This window comes from Phragmites australis, chromosome 4, assembly GCF_958298935.1.
Source record: "Phragmites australis chromosome 4, lpPhrAust1.1, whole genome shotgun sequence".
In the NCBI taxonomy this organism is placed as follows: domain Eukaryota; kingdom Viridiplantae; phylum Streptophyta; class Magnoliopsida; order Poales; family Poaceae; genus Phragmites; species Phragmites australis.
Genome location: NC_084924.1, coordinates 35,205,902 through 35,222,238, shown reverse-complemented (window position 1 = coordinate 35,222,238; position 16,337 = coordinate 35,205,902). Strand labels below are relative to the sequence as shown.

Genomic DNA, 16,337 nt, shown 5'->3' with positions numbered 1-16,337 from the left:
CTAGATTTGAGCTCGACTCGATCTCAAAATGAGCCAAACTCGAGCCTGGACTAAAACCCGCGAGCCTCATGAGCTCGAGTTTGATAAGGCTCGAGTTAATAAGTATTGCGATTTTTATTTGAGTTTACCACCCTACTAAATTTATACAACCTTAACTTTCCTTACATATCTCCAAGACCCAAATGAACATTGCAATGATAGGAAGGGAGAGATCATCCTCAAACCTATCTAGATGACCACGCCACAACAACCAACCAAAACAGCAAAACCTACTTAAGCTTCCTCGAAATTTCTTCCGTTACCGAGCTTAGGTGAGCCGAACTCAAACCTACTCAAACATACTCAAACATATACCCAAGCTCAGTTGCTATCATAGCCTCGCTCAAGCTGGATCCGATCTTTTGTCGAACTCGAGCCTGGCAACAAGATTTCTCGAGCTCGGCTCGTTGATGGTGTTGAGAAGTTGTAGTCCTGGGCTGTGGTGGACCGATCTAACGCTAAGATTTGTTCCGGTCGATCTACAGGGTCCCCAGTTCGGCTCGTCGTACCCAACCGCCCGTCCTGTCTAGCGCGCGCTGTGCCCCCAGCAGGTCGGCAAAAATCCGCACGAAATCGCCAGTTCGAAACCGTCAGACTCGTCGCGCGCGGCCCGCCCGGCCGCCGCGGCGCCGACCTCCCGCTCATCATGCTCACGGTGTCCCTCCTGGACGAGCACCTCTCCCGCTGCCGCTCCGCGCGGCACCTCCTCCAAATCCATGCGCAGTTCCTCGCGTCGGGCCTCCTCGTGGACGCCTTCGCCGCCAGCCGCCTCCTTCTCTTCACCACCTCCGCCGCCGCCGCGCGCCTCCTCCCGTGCCCGCTCCACCACTCGCTCCGCCTCCTCCGCCTCGTGCGCAGCCCCAACGCGTTCGCCTGCAACACCCTCCTCAGGGCGGCCGTGCGCCACGGCCAGCCCCACCTCTGCCTCTCGCTCTACGCGTCCATGCCCGCGGCGCCCGACGCGTACACGCACCCGCTCCTCGCCGCCGCCTGCGCCGCCAGGGGGGACGCGGGGGAAGGTCAGCAGGTCCACTGCCGCGCCGTCAGGCACGGGTTCGGCGACAACGTGTACCTCAGGAACGCACTGATGCACATGTACTCAGCGTGCGGACGCGTCGCGGACGCGCGCAGGGTGTTCGACGCGGGGCCCGTGTGGGATGCCGTGTCCTGGAACACGATCCTGGCCGCGTACGTGAGGGACGGGGACATTGAGCATGCAGTCATAGTGTTTGAGAGCATGCCCGAGAGGAGCTCCGCAGCAGTGAGCTCGATGGTGGCGCTGTTCGGGAGGAGGGGGATGGTGGACGAGGCGAGGAGGGTGTTTAATGGGGCAGAGCGTAGGGATGCTTTCACGTGGACAGCGATGATTTCTTGCTTTGAGCGGAATGGCCTGTTCCTGGAAGCGTTGGGAGTGTTCTCAGATATGCGTGTGGAGGGGTGGCCTGTGGATGAGGCGGTTATGGTCAGTGTGGTCGCTGCTTGCACAGGGTCAGAGGTGATTCAGAATGGGGAGGTTTGCCATGGGCTGGTTGTCAGAGGTGGCCTAGGTTCGCGGGTGAATGTCCAGAATGCACTGATCCACATGTACTCAAGTTGTCTGAATGTTATTGCGGCTCGGAGATTGTTCAATAGTGGTAAGTGTTTGGACCACTTCTCCTGGAACTCGATGATCGCTGGCTATCTGAAGAATGGCCATGTCGAAGATGCAAAGGCGTTGTTCGATGCGATGCCCGACAAGGACAACGTTTCTTGGAGTACAATGATATCTGGTTGTGTGCAAAATAACCAGTCATCTGAGGCGCTCACTGTTTTTGACAACATGAGAACCCACGGAATCAAACCGGATGAGGTTACACTTGTGAGTGTCATCTCTGCGTGTACTAATATTTCTGCTCTGGAGAAAGGAAAGTCAGTGCATGAGTACATACGCCAACACCAATATAACATCAATATTGTACTTGGGACTAGCCTCATTGACATGTACATGAAATGCGGATGCTTGGAGACTGCACTGAAAGTCTTCAACACGGTGGAAGAGAAAGGAACACCTTGCTGGAATGCTGTCATTGTGGGACTAGCCATGAATGGCCTTGTGACAAAATCCCTTGACATGTTTTCAGAGATGGAAGCATCTGGCACTGCTGTCCCGAATGAGATAACTTTCACTGGAGTTCTGAGTGCTTGCAGACACGCCGGCCTAGTTGAGGAGGGCCGCCACTTCTTCAAGTTGATGCAGAACAAGTACCAGATTGTACCAAACATCAGACACTATGGATGTATGGTTGATCTCCTTGGACGTGCTGGATATGTCAGAGAGGCTGAGGATCTGATTGAGAGCATGCCGATGTCACCTGATGTTCCAGCATGGGGTGCATTGCTTGGCGCCTGTTGGAAGCATGGTGATAGCGAGGTTGGGGAAAGAGTTGGGAGGAAGCTTGTCGAGCTGGATCCTCATCATGACGGGTTCCAAACTATGCTATCTAACATATACGCTTCAGAGGGGATGTGGCAATGTGTAAAGGACCTAAGGGGTTCCATGAAGCAACAACACGTCTCAAAAGTCTCAGGGTATAGTGTGGTTGAATTGTCACATTCTTCATGAAATCCTAGCAGGCGATGTCATTTGAAACTTGAAGCAGAATGGATAGAGGGTGGTTTAAGTTGAAATATCACATGGTCATAATCCGATCATTACTGATATTCTTAGCTTGTGTTCGAGCTATTGTACATATGTGGTTATTCGATCATTACTTATTTCCGGGTACGTATGTGGCCATGTACAACCGATTCCTTTTGTTCCTTCGTTTACTTTCTTATGACACTCTGTTCACTTATAATACATCATTATGTGGGTAGTTTTGGATCTATGTATAATATTGTTTGTTGTGCAGCATGAAGAATCTATCCCGAGACATTTCCACATGAAGACGTTAGACGTTGGAGTGTTTAGGGTGTCTTGTGTGTTCATAACATTTTCCAAGCATGGCTCTAAGCTTTTGCATTCGTTGATAACGAGTTTCAAGGCGTGAGGCCGGCAGATAGCCAGGGATTGCGTGTTGTCTGCAAGGTCACCAACTGGTCCCAGTAGCTTCTCTAATCGAATAATAGATGAAGTTTTGCAAGCTTGCAATGGTTTGAGTAGTCAATCTTTCTCATCTATGAATCATTTGATCCATTTGTACAGACAAATGGCCCAAACAACATCTTCTCACCAGTGTGGAAACTGGAACCAAAAGCAGGATATGTATAGGGGCGAAATTTGTTTTCCGATCAACAAGATATGGAGGGGTCAAGAAGACAAGAAGTACAAGAATCTGTACATAATATGGAGAACGCAGAATTCAGGGGAGGTCAGGGGTGGCGAGGTGACACGGCTAACCGAAGGCTAATGCTAATGCTACTGAGTGCTCGTGCTGCCTACCATATTCATGTTCTGTGGCACCTTCACTTTTCCTGCTGCCAAACGTGTTCTGCTGTTCTTCCCTAGCTTAAGCAGTATGGCACCAATTGGTGCCACCAATACCATCTACCACTTCAATCAATTCCGCAGCCTAACTCAATTCTCCTGGCGATGTCGCACCACAGGCCACAGCAACCCACATCCTGGTCGCCATCACCTACAGCCTAATGCAGTGAACCCCAAAGCATAATCGGCGATGAACCACGCTAGAGTACAAATCTCATGCAACTTTGTTTGTTGTGCCTCGCCTTCTAGATTTCAGGTGGCTGAAAGCTCCGCCGGCAAGGTTAGGGCTTCGGGGTTGGTTAGGGTTTGAGGCCAAGGTGGGGGCTTGCTCAGATGGAGCTCCAAGGGCATAGGCTTGACCAGCGTTGGGAGGTGGTGTGACGAGGGGCGGGCTCCGTGGGCGGCATACGGGCGGTGGGTAAGGTAGGCGGTAGGGCGAGGAAAATCGAGTGGTTAGTGTGGCGGGGCGGATTTGACAATGGGAGAGCAATCGGAGACAGAAGGAGGATCGCCTCCGCCTCGAGAAGCCAAGGTCACCCAGAAGTGCATGGTACATGTGCGTGCAATTATGTTGTCATGTTTCAATTCATTTTCCTATCCTTCCCATTGTCTTACTTAGAGGAATAATGTGTTGTGCTGTGATTTCACTAACAGTGCCTCCTTGTCTCTCCTCAGCCCCATAAAATTATTTTTATTGTATTTATTGCGAACTGCTCCTACCACTTTCTAACATTGAAAGTGCCATACATTCTTGTGACTGTTTCCAAAAAAAATTCTTTGGCTTTAGTTTGTTGACAATCTTGTGTGCAGTTGTGCAATTTTGCTATGATTTTCACAGGACCTTGACAGTAGATACCTATTAGAGTATGTAAATGTAAAGTTAGCACATTTAAATTTATTTGTCTATGCATCCGAGTTTTAATCTGTGCAGATCCAGTGTTTCGTAAATTTATAGTAGGAGGATTTTTGGTATACGCTAATTCATCATTCATGGCTTGTGCATGCTAAATGTTTCATGCATTGCCCTCACGAAGTTATGTGGAATTTTTTTGGGTGCTTCAACTATCTATAGCCTATTAGATCTTTTCTTAGTAACTGGTTTTTTTATATAGTAGAGTTTTTTTTTGGTCGACCTGAATGAATATACACTGATAGAGGGTATTTTAGTTGCAACAACATGCCATGTGTGTAGCATCATTGTAGTATCATGCTTATTCTCTCATATGTGTCTCCTCTTTCTGGAATTTAGTCAAGGTGTGTTTGCACCGAGTCAGAGTTTGTTTCCTTTTGCAAATTTATAGCTATTGTAACTCTCAAGTAGCAGCACACAGACAAAATGGAATACCCAATTTAGTTCTAGAGTGCATGTTGTTTGTGTGCCTCTCCAAAGGCTAATCAAGATTGAATTAAATTGCTTTGATCAATCAAAACATTTGCTCTATTTATGCGGTATTCCTCTCTTTGGTCAAACAAAACAAAAATATTCGTCAACTTTTAAAAAACCTATATATCAGTTTGATTCTTGCTTCTTCATTGTTTTACCGACCCATTTCCATGACTTCTTTCTGCAACTTGATTTTACTTATCACAGGTCTTAATGTTGATGCTGATACTTGAGAAGTATTTGCCATCCTTGTACTGCGGCTCTTCTTCAACCTGCTTTGGTGGAAGGGGGCATTTTGGGTTCATGATGTGATTGGGTATTTCTGAGATTTGATTATGGTGAACAATGTATGTGATGAGTGCTGGCCACAAGGTTTATTTTGTTGTGTGCATGTGCTAGTGGTTTACCGGATCTTCATTAGTGGGGTATGCAATTTCTAAACTTGTTGGCACAAATATTGTTCTGTTTTATTACTCTTTATGTTTCACTTTGTAGCAGATGATGTAGTTTCATCTTAGATCTGCATCTAACGTTCTACTCTTTTCTTTCTTTTGGCAGAAACTCATGGAACTTATGCTTACCCTGAAATACAGGATGAATATGACTACTTCTCCACAACATTTTATCTTTACAACAAATACAAAGATGTAGTTTCATTTGATGAATGCAACGATAGTTTCATTTCATGTTCTTGTACAATCAGCCAATGTGTGTTTGACGGTGAAATGTGCAGGTAGGAACACAAAATGTTGGTGTCCTGCAGCTCTTGTAGACCTACCGCTATTGCTCTTGTTTGGTTAAATTTCAGGGTGAACAAAATATTTGATGCAAAATATTGTGATGTCCATAAGCATTTTAGTTTCTATGATATCTGAATCTTTTTTGTGCAGATCATATATTATTTTTTCTCGTTCATGTGATGTTCATGTTTGCAGATTGGAGTATTTCTTTTTGTGAATTTTTGATGTACAGAATGAGATTTTTGTGACTGCTGATGAAATTCATGTGTACGATCAAACAAAACTTGTACATATTATACCTTTGTATAGAGATACATTTTTTGTTGTAATTTGATGATTATCTCGAACTTAGGTAGTTTAGGATGTTAACTCTTTATAAGATTGAATAATATGCTTCTCTAAGGATACGAGCTTTGGAAAATGTATTTGAAAATAGTTATTTGTCCATGTGTGTATCAGCATTTTTGTGTGAAGAAAAATTTAAGCTAGTTTTGTTAACGAGGGTGTTGATGTGCTTAGTATGTGACGACGACATTGGCACGTGCAACCTTAACTTTTTTTAACCGGTGCAAACCTGAATTGACACTTGAAAATTGGTTCTTTTTTAAGTTAAGATTATAAGTACCATCAACTTAAAAGTAGAACTCATTTGAGGTGAAAGTGAAACCTTCAAGTTTTAAAGCTTTTAAGTAGAGTTGAAAATTATGGATTCTGTTGAAGAGTTTTTTTAATCGTGTTACAAGACACAAATTGGTGCATGACGCAATATTAAGTGATGGGTGCATGTTAAAAAAGGGGATTATCTAACTATTTAATATTAGCTAGTTATTTACGTGGTTAACAATTCCTATTATGGGCATATGGCTTCTTTCCACGTGCCCTATTTTGATCCCACCATACGAATGATGTTAACTTTCTGGTGACAACTTAGTTTGTTCATGCGGGACTGGTCTTTTTCTTGGCCCAATTTTTGGTGGCCTACAAAGATGGGGAGCTATTTTGGCCTTGCTCGTAACATATCCCAGCAAGCAAGCAATGCCATTTTTACTACAGTAGCCCAGCTACAAGCAAGCAATCAGTAGTCACTTTGTTCAACAATGTAATATGTATTTTATTTTTAAAGAATAATCAAATTTTAAAAGTTTTGATCGGTAATTAGTCAAATTATATGTATGTTTAGTACACAAAATTTATTTCAATAGATTTGTATTACAAAATACTTTTAATATGATGTTAATTTTATAGCAATTGATAACATATTATAAGAGAAATTAACCGTTAAAGTTTACTTTTGATAATTTTTGAAAACAAATTACGTTTTATATTCTTGAACGGAGGGAGTAGTGACTTTTGTTTTTCTTGTCTTCTATTGTTTCTTCCTAATGAGTTAGCCGAACAAAAGTTTGTCTTTAGGCAAGTGCCTGTTCTTTTGTTAGAATGATCCTATTCTCTGCACTTTTTTTCTTGCTTAATAATATTTCTTTTGGTATTTCATAATACTTTGATCAAGTTACAAATGACTTGTTTATTCAACATTTCTTCATATTGCCTATTGATTAAATATTTTCTACTTCTTGATTCAATATTCTTTCATATACTTGTTGAGTCAATATTATCGTTAACATTTTGATAATTTACAAGGTCTTATTCTTACGCATTGATCCGGCATTTTGAGATTTTGATCAACACAACGAATGATTTGTTGATTGAACATTTTTCAGGACTTGTTGATTCAATATTATTTTCATATACTTGTTGAGTCAACATTTTTATTAACACTTCAAAAATTTATAAAGTCTTATTCTAACATATATTGATCCAACATTTTGATATTTTGATCAACGCGACAAATGATTTGTTGATTGAATATTTTTTGGGACTTGTTGATTCAGCATTTTCTTACTCTATATGTTGGTACAAGACAAGAAATTGATTGGACAACCTTTTCAAATAAAATTTAGATCCAATAATTTTATATGCCTTGATCGACGCAACCAGAAGGCATTATGGCAAATCATAAATAAAATGTTGAAATTGTTTTTCATAATTTGTTGAATTTGATTAAGAAAATTGTTGGGTCAACTTTATTTCTTAAAAAAATGTCAGAGTGTATATGAAAGGTGTTCCAACAATCCACATATAAAATGTTTGCAAAATCTTGAATTACATCACGAATTATTGAATGAAGTCGTTTTTAAAAAAAAATTATTTAGTGTACATGAGAGGTGTTCCAACAAATTTCATGTAAAACGTGAACTTATCTTTTGCAAAATATTGAGTCAAGTCTTTTGGCATATGAGAGTTAAAATGTTATAACTTAAACCACTTTGAATTAACAAACAAACCTTAAAGATCATGTGGACAAATTGAAAGGAAGTTTTTTTTTTTATATAAGACAGCGTTGCAAACAAAGGCTTGAGTCTGTACAATATGGCTTCACAATACAAACAAACTAAAGGCAGCTAATTGAAAAAAAATACAGCCAACCGTAGGGAAGAAAGATGGCATGCAACTTTATATGAGGACAAAATCCTTAGCACAAAGAAAGAAAAAGGGCCTAAAGTAGTGCGGTAGGTAGTGTGATCGATAATGAGTTACTTATGATGATTTCATCGATCTTTAAGCTTCACATATCCGATTTTTAATAGACGTTTGTGTGAATGTGTACGTCTAATTATGTGAGTGTGTGCGTGCATCTACGAGTTATACTATCATTCTAAAAATAGTAGTGCGGTTGCGATGTGAGCTCTTTTGTTAGTGTGATGGTTCCCTTTCCTGTATAGGGTGTTAACTAGCTAAAGATATAATTATTATTCACCCTCTAGTGCCCGAAAAAAAATAGGTGTAGTTGAAACACCTAACACTCCAAATGAAAGTGCATCTAGCCTTTATATGTGGTTTTAGTAATTAATGATAATACCTATGAACTAACAATGGCGTTGAGTTTGTTAGTAGGTTGTTCCATAGATAATGCATTGAGAGATATGCATGAACTTTAGGTGAATGGGGAGATTAAAAATACATCAAGATGAACGAACTCTAGGTGATGCTCGCATAAGTGATGACAATACTTATGGACTAACAATTGTGTTAAGAATTATTATTAGGTTATTTCATAGGAGATGCATAAGTGATGAATCATGGATTTCTTGAGAAATACCATGAGAACAAAAGAAATGCATCATTGTCATTGAGCTCCTAGTGATGCTCATAAGGAGAAGGAAAAGCTCAATAAGATTGACAAACTTGAAGATTAAGTTACTTGTGGAGATCAAGTAATTAAAGGTATGACATTGTCAATAGAGTTTTATGGACTAACCCGTGTGCTATGTGCTTGAGAATGAGTGATGTCAGGTTCTATATGAAGATTAACAATATGCATAAAGGCTAATAAGTTACGTGTGGAGATCAAATAACATAAGGTACAAAAGTTGTCAATTAGGTTTTATAGACTAACCCATATATTTTGTATTTGAGAGTGAGATGGGGTTAGGATCCATAAGAAGGTATATGTTGAATGATCACATATGCCAAGAGTGAAGAACAAGAGTGGACTTCATATTTAATAAAATTAATTCTTTGAAGATGTCGAATACAAAGTGGTTTTCTATGGCAAGACGGTGAAGGGCAAGCAAAACTCGGCTGCGATGGACCATCCGTGGTGAAGGGCAAGCAAATGACTTGGTACCGAAGGACCAAGGCGGTGGTGAAGAGCGAGTGAAAGCTTTGCGCCAATGGACCGTGTGAGGCCATGAAAACTTATGAATAATTCACATGAATCATACGAAGAATCAAGAAGAGATGGAGTGAAGATAATATGGAAGTTGGAAACCCTCAAGGTTTGAATAAGAGAAGCGGTACTTGAAAGTTATTCAAAGGCTCAAAGTGGTTCAAACAAGTTTTATCTTTGAAATTGAGTATAGGTATACCGCACTATTAAGAGGGATGTAATATAGAGCTAATTGTCGTATCTCAGTGCTCAAGAGTTTCTAACCAAACCTAAGTAAGAGTTCTTTTTAGAAATCCCGATACGGAAAGTATGGAAGTATTTAAATTTAGTTTTGGAGTGTTCCTAATTTTATCTAATGTGTTTGAGGTTATGAATTCAGTTGGGATATATAGACCTCTGAATAAGCTTTCTATAGAGTCCAAAATCATCGAAATCGAACTTTAGGATCAAAAGTTATCGCCGTTTTTAGAGTGCCAGCTGTGCTGAACCCGGATACTCCGGGTTGACCCGGATTCTCCGGGTGAGGTTCTGAGGGGAAGTCTTGGTTTGTGGCTGTTTAGTTCACCCGGAGTCTCCGGGTTAAGTTCTAGCCAGGGTTCTCGGTTAAGCATTCCTATTCTAACCCGGAGTCTTCAGGTTGTAACGGCTAGTTTTTAGGGGTTGGGTATTTATACCTCCTCACTCTTATCCTTTGGGGTTGTGCAAGGGCACAAAAGAAAAATTCTTTAGAGCCAAAAGAACTCCTTCCCACTCCATTTTAGTGAGAAGTTTGAGAAGAAAAGTGAGTTGGGTTGTGAGATTGGAAGATTAAGTGTAAGTGAGCTAAATCCAATCTTAAGCACTTGAGTTCATCGGCAAGAAGTTCGTGAAGTATTTGTTACTCGTGGAGGCAAAGCCTCCTAGCCGGGTAGGTATTTCCCGGTGAGCTCCCGTGCGTGTGGTGAGCCATGGGAAAGTTTGTGAAGGTCGATTTCGCCTCCGTAAGGGAAGAAATAAAGCTAGTGGATCGAAGAAAGCGGTTGGAAGAGACCCGGCTCGTTGGAGCTTTCTCAACGGAGATGTAGGATTCATGGTGGTGAATTCGAACTTCGGGAAACAAATCTTTGTGTCTCCACTTCGGTTTATTTACATTTGAGTTCTTGCTCAATATTTGTGCATATTGCTCGATCTACTCGTTTGTGTGTTTTTTATTGTAGATTCTCCGTAGATCTACCTTGAATCATAAATTAGAACACACGATTTCATTTGGTTTGAGCTAGAATTCTTTAGTCGCTGTTTAATTTCAGTTTTGAGCTCGTTTCTGTACAGACCCCGGATATTCCGGGACTGTACAACCCGAAGTATCCGGATTAACCCGGATACTCTGGTGAACAGTGCTTTCTGTGTTTTTTAATTAATATTTTCTTGTATATCTTTTGCTAGAATTGAATAATTTTTGTCACTCTAGAATTGTAACTTTTACACTTATTTAAGGTGATTGTGTACTAGTTGAGCTCAGCATATTTAAGTTTTTCACTTATGAAAAATCCGTTAGTTTATATTCCGCTGTAAGTTTAAACCAACGATAAAAGAGAACGAATTTTTAGAAAACCGTCTATTCATCCTCCCTCTAGACGATATTATTATTCTTTTACCAAACAACTCATGCAAAAAAATTATTAAACACTCAAGTGAAACTCGTATAGGTAAGGGATGTGATACTGTAAGAGCATCTAAAATTTCAACATCAAACTCAATTTCATTTGTGCTATGAAATTGACAAACAGCAACGAAAAATAAAAAAAATCAGTGTTGTCCTGTAATTTCGTTATTATGTTCTTCAATTCTGTATCTCACAAAAAAAATCAAGTTTGATCTCGAAATGTTGAATGGTTGAACCACTTTACATCCCTATGTATGGCATTTTTTAGAGTTTTTTTAAAATTATTTCGCAAGTGATATTCATGTTTCTACCAAGTAAATGGTTTTCGCTACATATTTTCCCTAATAACATGCCTAATTTTTACCAAATTCGATTTCTATAATGCTGAACCCTAGACTCGGAGCAGAAGCGATATTTCTTGCTACACTCCAAGATCCGGACCTCCGGCTCCCGGGCCCGCCTGGCCGCGGCCTCCGCATCCACGCCGCCGGCGCCGGGAGGCGGCCTGTACTCGGCGGAGACCTACGAGCTGACGGTGTAATGTCGACCGCGTCCTGGACGACGTGCGCCCCTACCTCATCGCCGACGGTGGCGACGTCGGCGTCGTGTCCGTCGAGGACGGCGTCATCTCCCTCAAGCTTGAAGGTAAACTGAATTTCTTGTCCTCTTGATGTATCATGTAGTAGCCAGATCCAAATCTTGTAGTTATTCTTGTGGTTTTCGTTACGAACCGCGTCTGTAGGAGCGTGCGGCAGCTGCCCCAGCTCGACGACGACGATGAAGATGGGCATCGAACGCGTGCTCAAGGAGAAGTTCGGCGACGCCGTCAAGGACATCCGCCAGATGTTCGACGGGGACCAGCCGCCGGCGGCTACGACGCCTGAGGTCGGGGACTACCACCAGAGTCGTAGCGCTCGTCGTACAAGTACTGTCCTAATCTTGTCCGCGAACCTTTGTTGCTGCAGGCGGTGAACCGGCACCTGGACATACTTCGGCCGGCGATCGCAAACTACGGCGGGAGCGTGGAGGTGCTGGCCGTCGACTGCGAGGACTGCCTGGTGAAGTACGACGGGCCGGAGTCCATCGGTAGCGGGATCAAGGCGGCCATCAGGGAGAAATTCCCGGACATCACCAACGTGGTGTTCACTCAGTAGAACACTATCTAGATATGCATTGCGCAGTCGACAGCAAGTGTGAAGATGAATTCATCAAATACATCGAAGCGTCATACGTGTAATCTGCAAACGTTGTCAATGGATGGTTTGTGTTTCATTCCTGCATTTGCTTAACTTCTCTTTGGTGCGGTCTTTGCACAGCTCTCGCGAGCACAAGTACACTATACTTGTGCGGATGCTTGCCTTTCGTCACTATACCCGCAAAAAGATAAGATCATCTGAACATATATCCACCAGGGTAGTCTCGCATGCATATTCTGTACTAATCTCTTACAATCTAAATCTCGTCGCATTCACGACCAGGTAGCGCGTCCACGTCAGCATGTTTTACTTGTATCGTCAGATCTGCAGCCGATGGTTGGGATCTTTGCAATCGCCCATCATCGCCACTCTCCTCGAACCCTCTCGACCCCCTCGGCTCTGCGCGCCCCCCGACCGTCTCCCCCGTCAGTGCTTTGGGTAGAAGGAGCAGATCGTTGGCGGCGTTCTACCATTTTTGTTTTAGGGCATCCTTGAGGTCGTCCATCTGCGAGACGATGGCTTCCTTGAGGTCACCGACGCTGGAGACCGCCCCCGCCGTGGGAGCGCGCGGGGACACGGCGGGGAGGGAGAGGGAGGCGGTGGAGCACGGGCTGCCGATAAGCGACGAGCGCACGATGGCCTTGGCCTTAGCCCTGGGCTTCACCTTGGGCTTCTAGGAATGGGAGGGGGGGGGGGGACCAACATTGCTGATTCCCCTTGGGTGTACCATTGCCGTCGCCGATGCCTTCTGCCGGTTGCCTGACGCTCCACGGCGATGACTAGCAGAGAAGCCACACCGCCGCGCGCAGGCCTGCAGAAGACCAGGAGCGGCGACGCTTGAGGTGGCGTAATCGACAGGCAGAGGAGGCCCGACGGCGCGTGAACCTGCTAGAGAGTAGGGGCTGTTGGCGCTTCCGTCGGCCTCGTCCAGAAGCAGAGGGGGTCCTGCCGCACCAGCGGGCCTGCAGGAGCAGAAACGTCTTCCCTCTACGCTGGCAAGGCTCTGCTGCAAGCGAAGCGAGCCCAGCGGTATTCTTCTATGAATGCCTTCAATGAGTTACTTGTTGATTTCATGGGTTACCACCCTCACCATGCAGTGGAGCAACGAGAAAATGGATAGAGTCCTCCATTGTGTCTCTCGACATGCTCTGGTCACACCATATTAATGCCGCTCTTCTTACAGGTCAAACTCTTCTTCCCATCTCATTCATCTGTTTAGTTTGTACAGCGTTATGCCTACTGCCCAGCATGTGTTTGTTGAAGTGCCATTAATGGCCAGTGTTTTTTAATGCCCACCATATGTTTCTCAAATTGCTTCACAAAGCTGTAGAGTTTATTTTCCCTTGTGCTGTTCCAAAGAGGTGTGTGCTGCCGTAGTCCATGATTCCGTGGAGCCACCATCGCTAGCCGGCGTGCTGGCACCTTTGTTTGTGCAGATTTTGGTCATAAATATTTAGTTGGGAGCGGGTTACACAGAAGAAACAGGCCGAATTGATCAACAATGAAATAGCAAGTTACTCCTCTTCTTGCTCCTAACTTTCATCTGTTCGATGAAATTAGGATGCTGAAATTACTGGGGTATTGAAAAATTAGTATTGTCTAATAAGATATCTGAAAGTAAGATCAACAACGCAAATTCATAAAATTTGTCAGATTTTAATTTTCATTGTTCGATGTTTAAGGCAGATGCATTATAGGTTGTGCTGTATCTAAATATGTTTGTAGCTTTAGCATATTAATTAGCCTTATATCTCTCAAGTGTAATTATGAATAAAGAAAGCAAGAGTATGCATGTAAGGGTGATCACTGGCAGTAATCACTTCAAACTCGATGCCCTTAGTACAACCTAAATATCTTCTACAGAAGCTTGACTGAAATAATCCAAACAGTCCAAACTAAAAATATCATATGCTAATATTGTCCTTCTGAAAAGACTGAAACCATGTTGCATCAGCTGCACTTATCTGCACAAGGTAGCAACCCTAGCTGTGATCTGACAGAACAATATCGAAATTCAATTTCATGTGCACATGTAATCAGCTTAGCCCAAGAGGTCAACTGATCTTTGAATGATTTTTTTTTCTAACTAAACACTTTCAGATATTTCCACTTTTATGGCCTGTTTCAAGTTGATGTCTTAGACCATAACTTTTCATTAATTAGAAACCCATGTTTGCGGAACCTATTGCAGTTTGCTATCTTATACTACATATTTTTGTAAACAAAATAACTTGATAATTACGAAAATATGCTACCTTTCTTTGTTCTGAATAGTAGTTGTATACAATTATCTTACATACTCTGTTTCATATTTGACAGGAATTCAAACTTATAGCGCTGACTTCTTTTGGTATAAAAGACTAAACAAATCAGCTTGACAGTGTTATGCAACATAACTTTGCAGAGCCATGGTATCTGCTAGCTATGAACTATGAAGATGAGATTCACTTTTGACTTTTAACTCCCCTCAAGTTGTGGCATCTCTTGGCATCATGTCTGATCCCTATTCAATTACGGTAAGTGATGTTGATTTAGTTGGTTCAATATCTTCTACTAACAGGAAAATAATTGTTGTTAATGCTAATTCTCGATGAATGATAACAAATAAAGAGATAGCGGCAAGGTGGTGAGGTAGTTCGGGAAGACTGAGGATTGAGAGAGAGATGGCCAGCAACCGCCGTGCAGAGATACACAATGCAGCCGCAGCAGCAGCTGCCCCAGCCTCAACTGGAGCACCACACTCTTTTCTCTCCATATAAACTCCCTCACCGTTCCTCTCCCTGTTTTATACACCATAATTTCTTCTTATATCCCTGTGTGTGAGTTGGCAGCTTGAAGAAGGGATGGAAGAGAATGAAAAATTGCCGCTTCCATAGAGGATAAGGGAAGAGGAAGAATGAGAGACGAAGAAAAATAGAAGAAATCAAGCTGGGCCCAAACAATTTTTTGCCCAATCTGTCTGACCTACAGGTAAAACCTTGATTATAACTCCCATTTTCTTTTGGATGTTGATTATAAGTATGATTGTAGGAACTTGGGAAATTGCAACAACAATCAATCAGAATCCGTCTACTGAAACTTAATTCATCCATAGGTTTCCACTCTATTTAATTGCTGTCATTCGAAATAGGGTAAAAAAAACATTCTTCTATTTACCAGGAAATTATATCAACATTGTACAATGTTGTGTACTTTTTTGTCAGTATATCCTGAAACTAAATAACTATGTTAGGTTTGTACTGAATATGAAAAATTACGTTATGCACACTAGGGTGATAATCCAAATGCTGCTGTTCATGATCTAATGAGGTAAGTGCAAATTCACTTCTTGAAATAGTTGTTGCTGGGATTTCTAAACCATGCAAGTTCCTTTTTTCTGTTGTTGATTCTTTGCCCTTTCCCACTTCCTGATGCCACCTAACATTTACGATGCATGTGATTCAGATGAATACCACGTCATAAAGAGAACGTGGTATTGTTTTGGAGGCCAAGGGAAGATATTTTAATGCATGACATGCTGTTCTCAAGTGGGGCAAAGATGTTAAACAATTCATATCAAAGGTTTGTTATCTGTTTCTTTGTGATCTCCGCCTGTCACTATCTTTTATGTTCCTGATGGGTCATATGGCGCGCCAACGACGCGCTATTTTTCTAGTAACTTCTAATCCAAGTGTAGTTTGTTTGCAGTATGAAGAGCCTGAAGTATATCTTTTAAGTGCAGTGTGCAGTACAACTGTACAAGCCTGGAGTATAGCATTTTTGTTTGAAGTCGAACAGCTCTGAAATTTTACCTAGTACCAAACAGACATGGCAGTAGTATACGCCTAGGAGAAGGCTAGTACTAGCAAACAGGCACCGCACAAAGCATTTTCGTGCTGGTGCATGCTGGGTAAGGATGGAAGCGATGAAGGGAGACTTGTTTTATTAGTCTACTAAGCAGGTTGGGCCGTTTCTGGAAGATCCAGGCAGAGAGATTGTGCAGCTGGTCTTCAGAAAGCCCAACTAATTTGGGCCGCATCTGATCGACGAATTGTGCTGACCCAACCATCCCGGCTACCTCGTTTTAGTACCAATTTCACCAGGTGGTGGAACAGTACTACAGCCGTGTAACACGCTAGCGGGTTTGGAGGCTGTGAGCAG

General features: G+C 42.5%; 2 protein-coding genes and 1 long non-coding RNA gene across 5 annotated transcripts; all 3 read left to right on the top strand.

The window, feature by feature from the left end:
- The first annotated feature begins 544 nt into the window (after positions 1–544).
- LOC133916227 (pentatricopeptide repeat-containing protein At1g05750, chloroplastic-like) lies at positions 545–5,780 on the top strand. 2 transcript variants are annotated; one of them, XM_062359809.1, is made up of 4 exons: positions 545–2,800; positions 2,931–3,106; positions 3,224–4,061; positions 5,097–5,780. In XM_062359809.1, exon 1 carries the CDS (start codon positions 686–688, stop codon positions 2,639–2,641), a length of 1,956 nt encoding a protein of 651 aa, XP_062215793.1. In that variant the 5' UTR covers positions 545–685; the 3' UTR covers positions 2,642–2,800; positions 2,931–3,106; positions 3,224–4,061; positions 5,097–5,780. The 2 variants fall into 2 exon arrangements, with proteins under 2 accessions (XP_062215793.1, XP_062215794.1); XM_062359810.1 differs by lacking the exon at positions 3,224–4,061.
- Positions 5,781–11,220: 5,440 nt separating this feature from the next.
- Positions 11,221–12,256, top strand: LOC133914747 (nifU-like protein 1, chloroplastic). The gene is given in 5 exon segments (XM_062357776.1): positions 11,221–11,230; positions 11,397–11,538; positions 11,540–11,646; positions 11,744–11,886; positions 11,967–12,256. Coding segments are annotated over 5 exon segments (591 nt in total). The 3' UTR covers positions 12,156–12,256.
- A 300-nt stretch (positions 12,257–12,556) lies between these two features.
- LOC133916226 (uncharacterized) lies at positions 12,557–16,231 on the top strand. Of its 2 annotated transcripts, XR_009909464.1 has the most exons (5): positions 12,557–13,380; positions 14,517–14,713; positions 14,808–15,167; positions 15,642–15,758; positions 15,885–16,231. It is a non-coding gene; the product is annotated as an uncharacterized LOC133916226 (long non-coding RNA). The 2 variants fall into 2 exon arrangements; XR_009909463.1 differs by lacking the exon at positions 15,885–16,231 and having other exon boundaries at positions 15,642–15,781.
- Positions 16,232–16,337: the final 106 nt, after the last annotated feature.

Coding starts and splice junctions, on each gene's coding strand:
- LOC133916227 (XM_062359810.1), top strand. CDS start 686: ATGCTCACGGTGTCCCTCCTGGACGAGCACCTCTCCCGCTGCCGCTCC.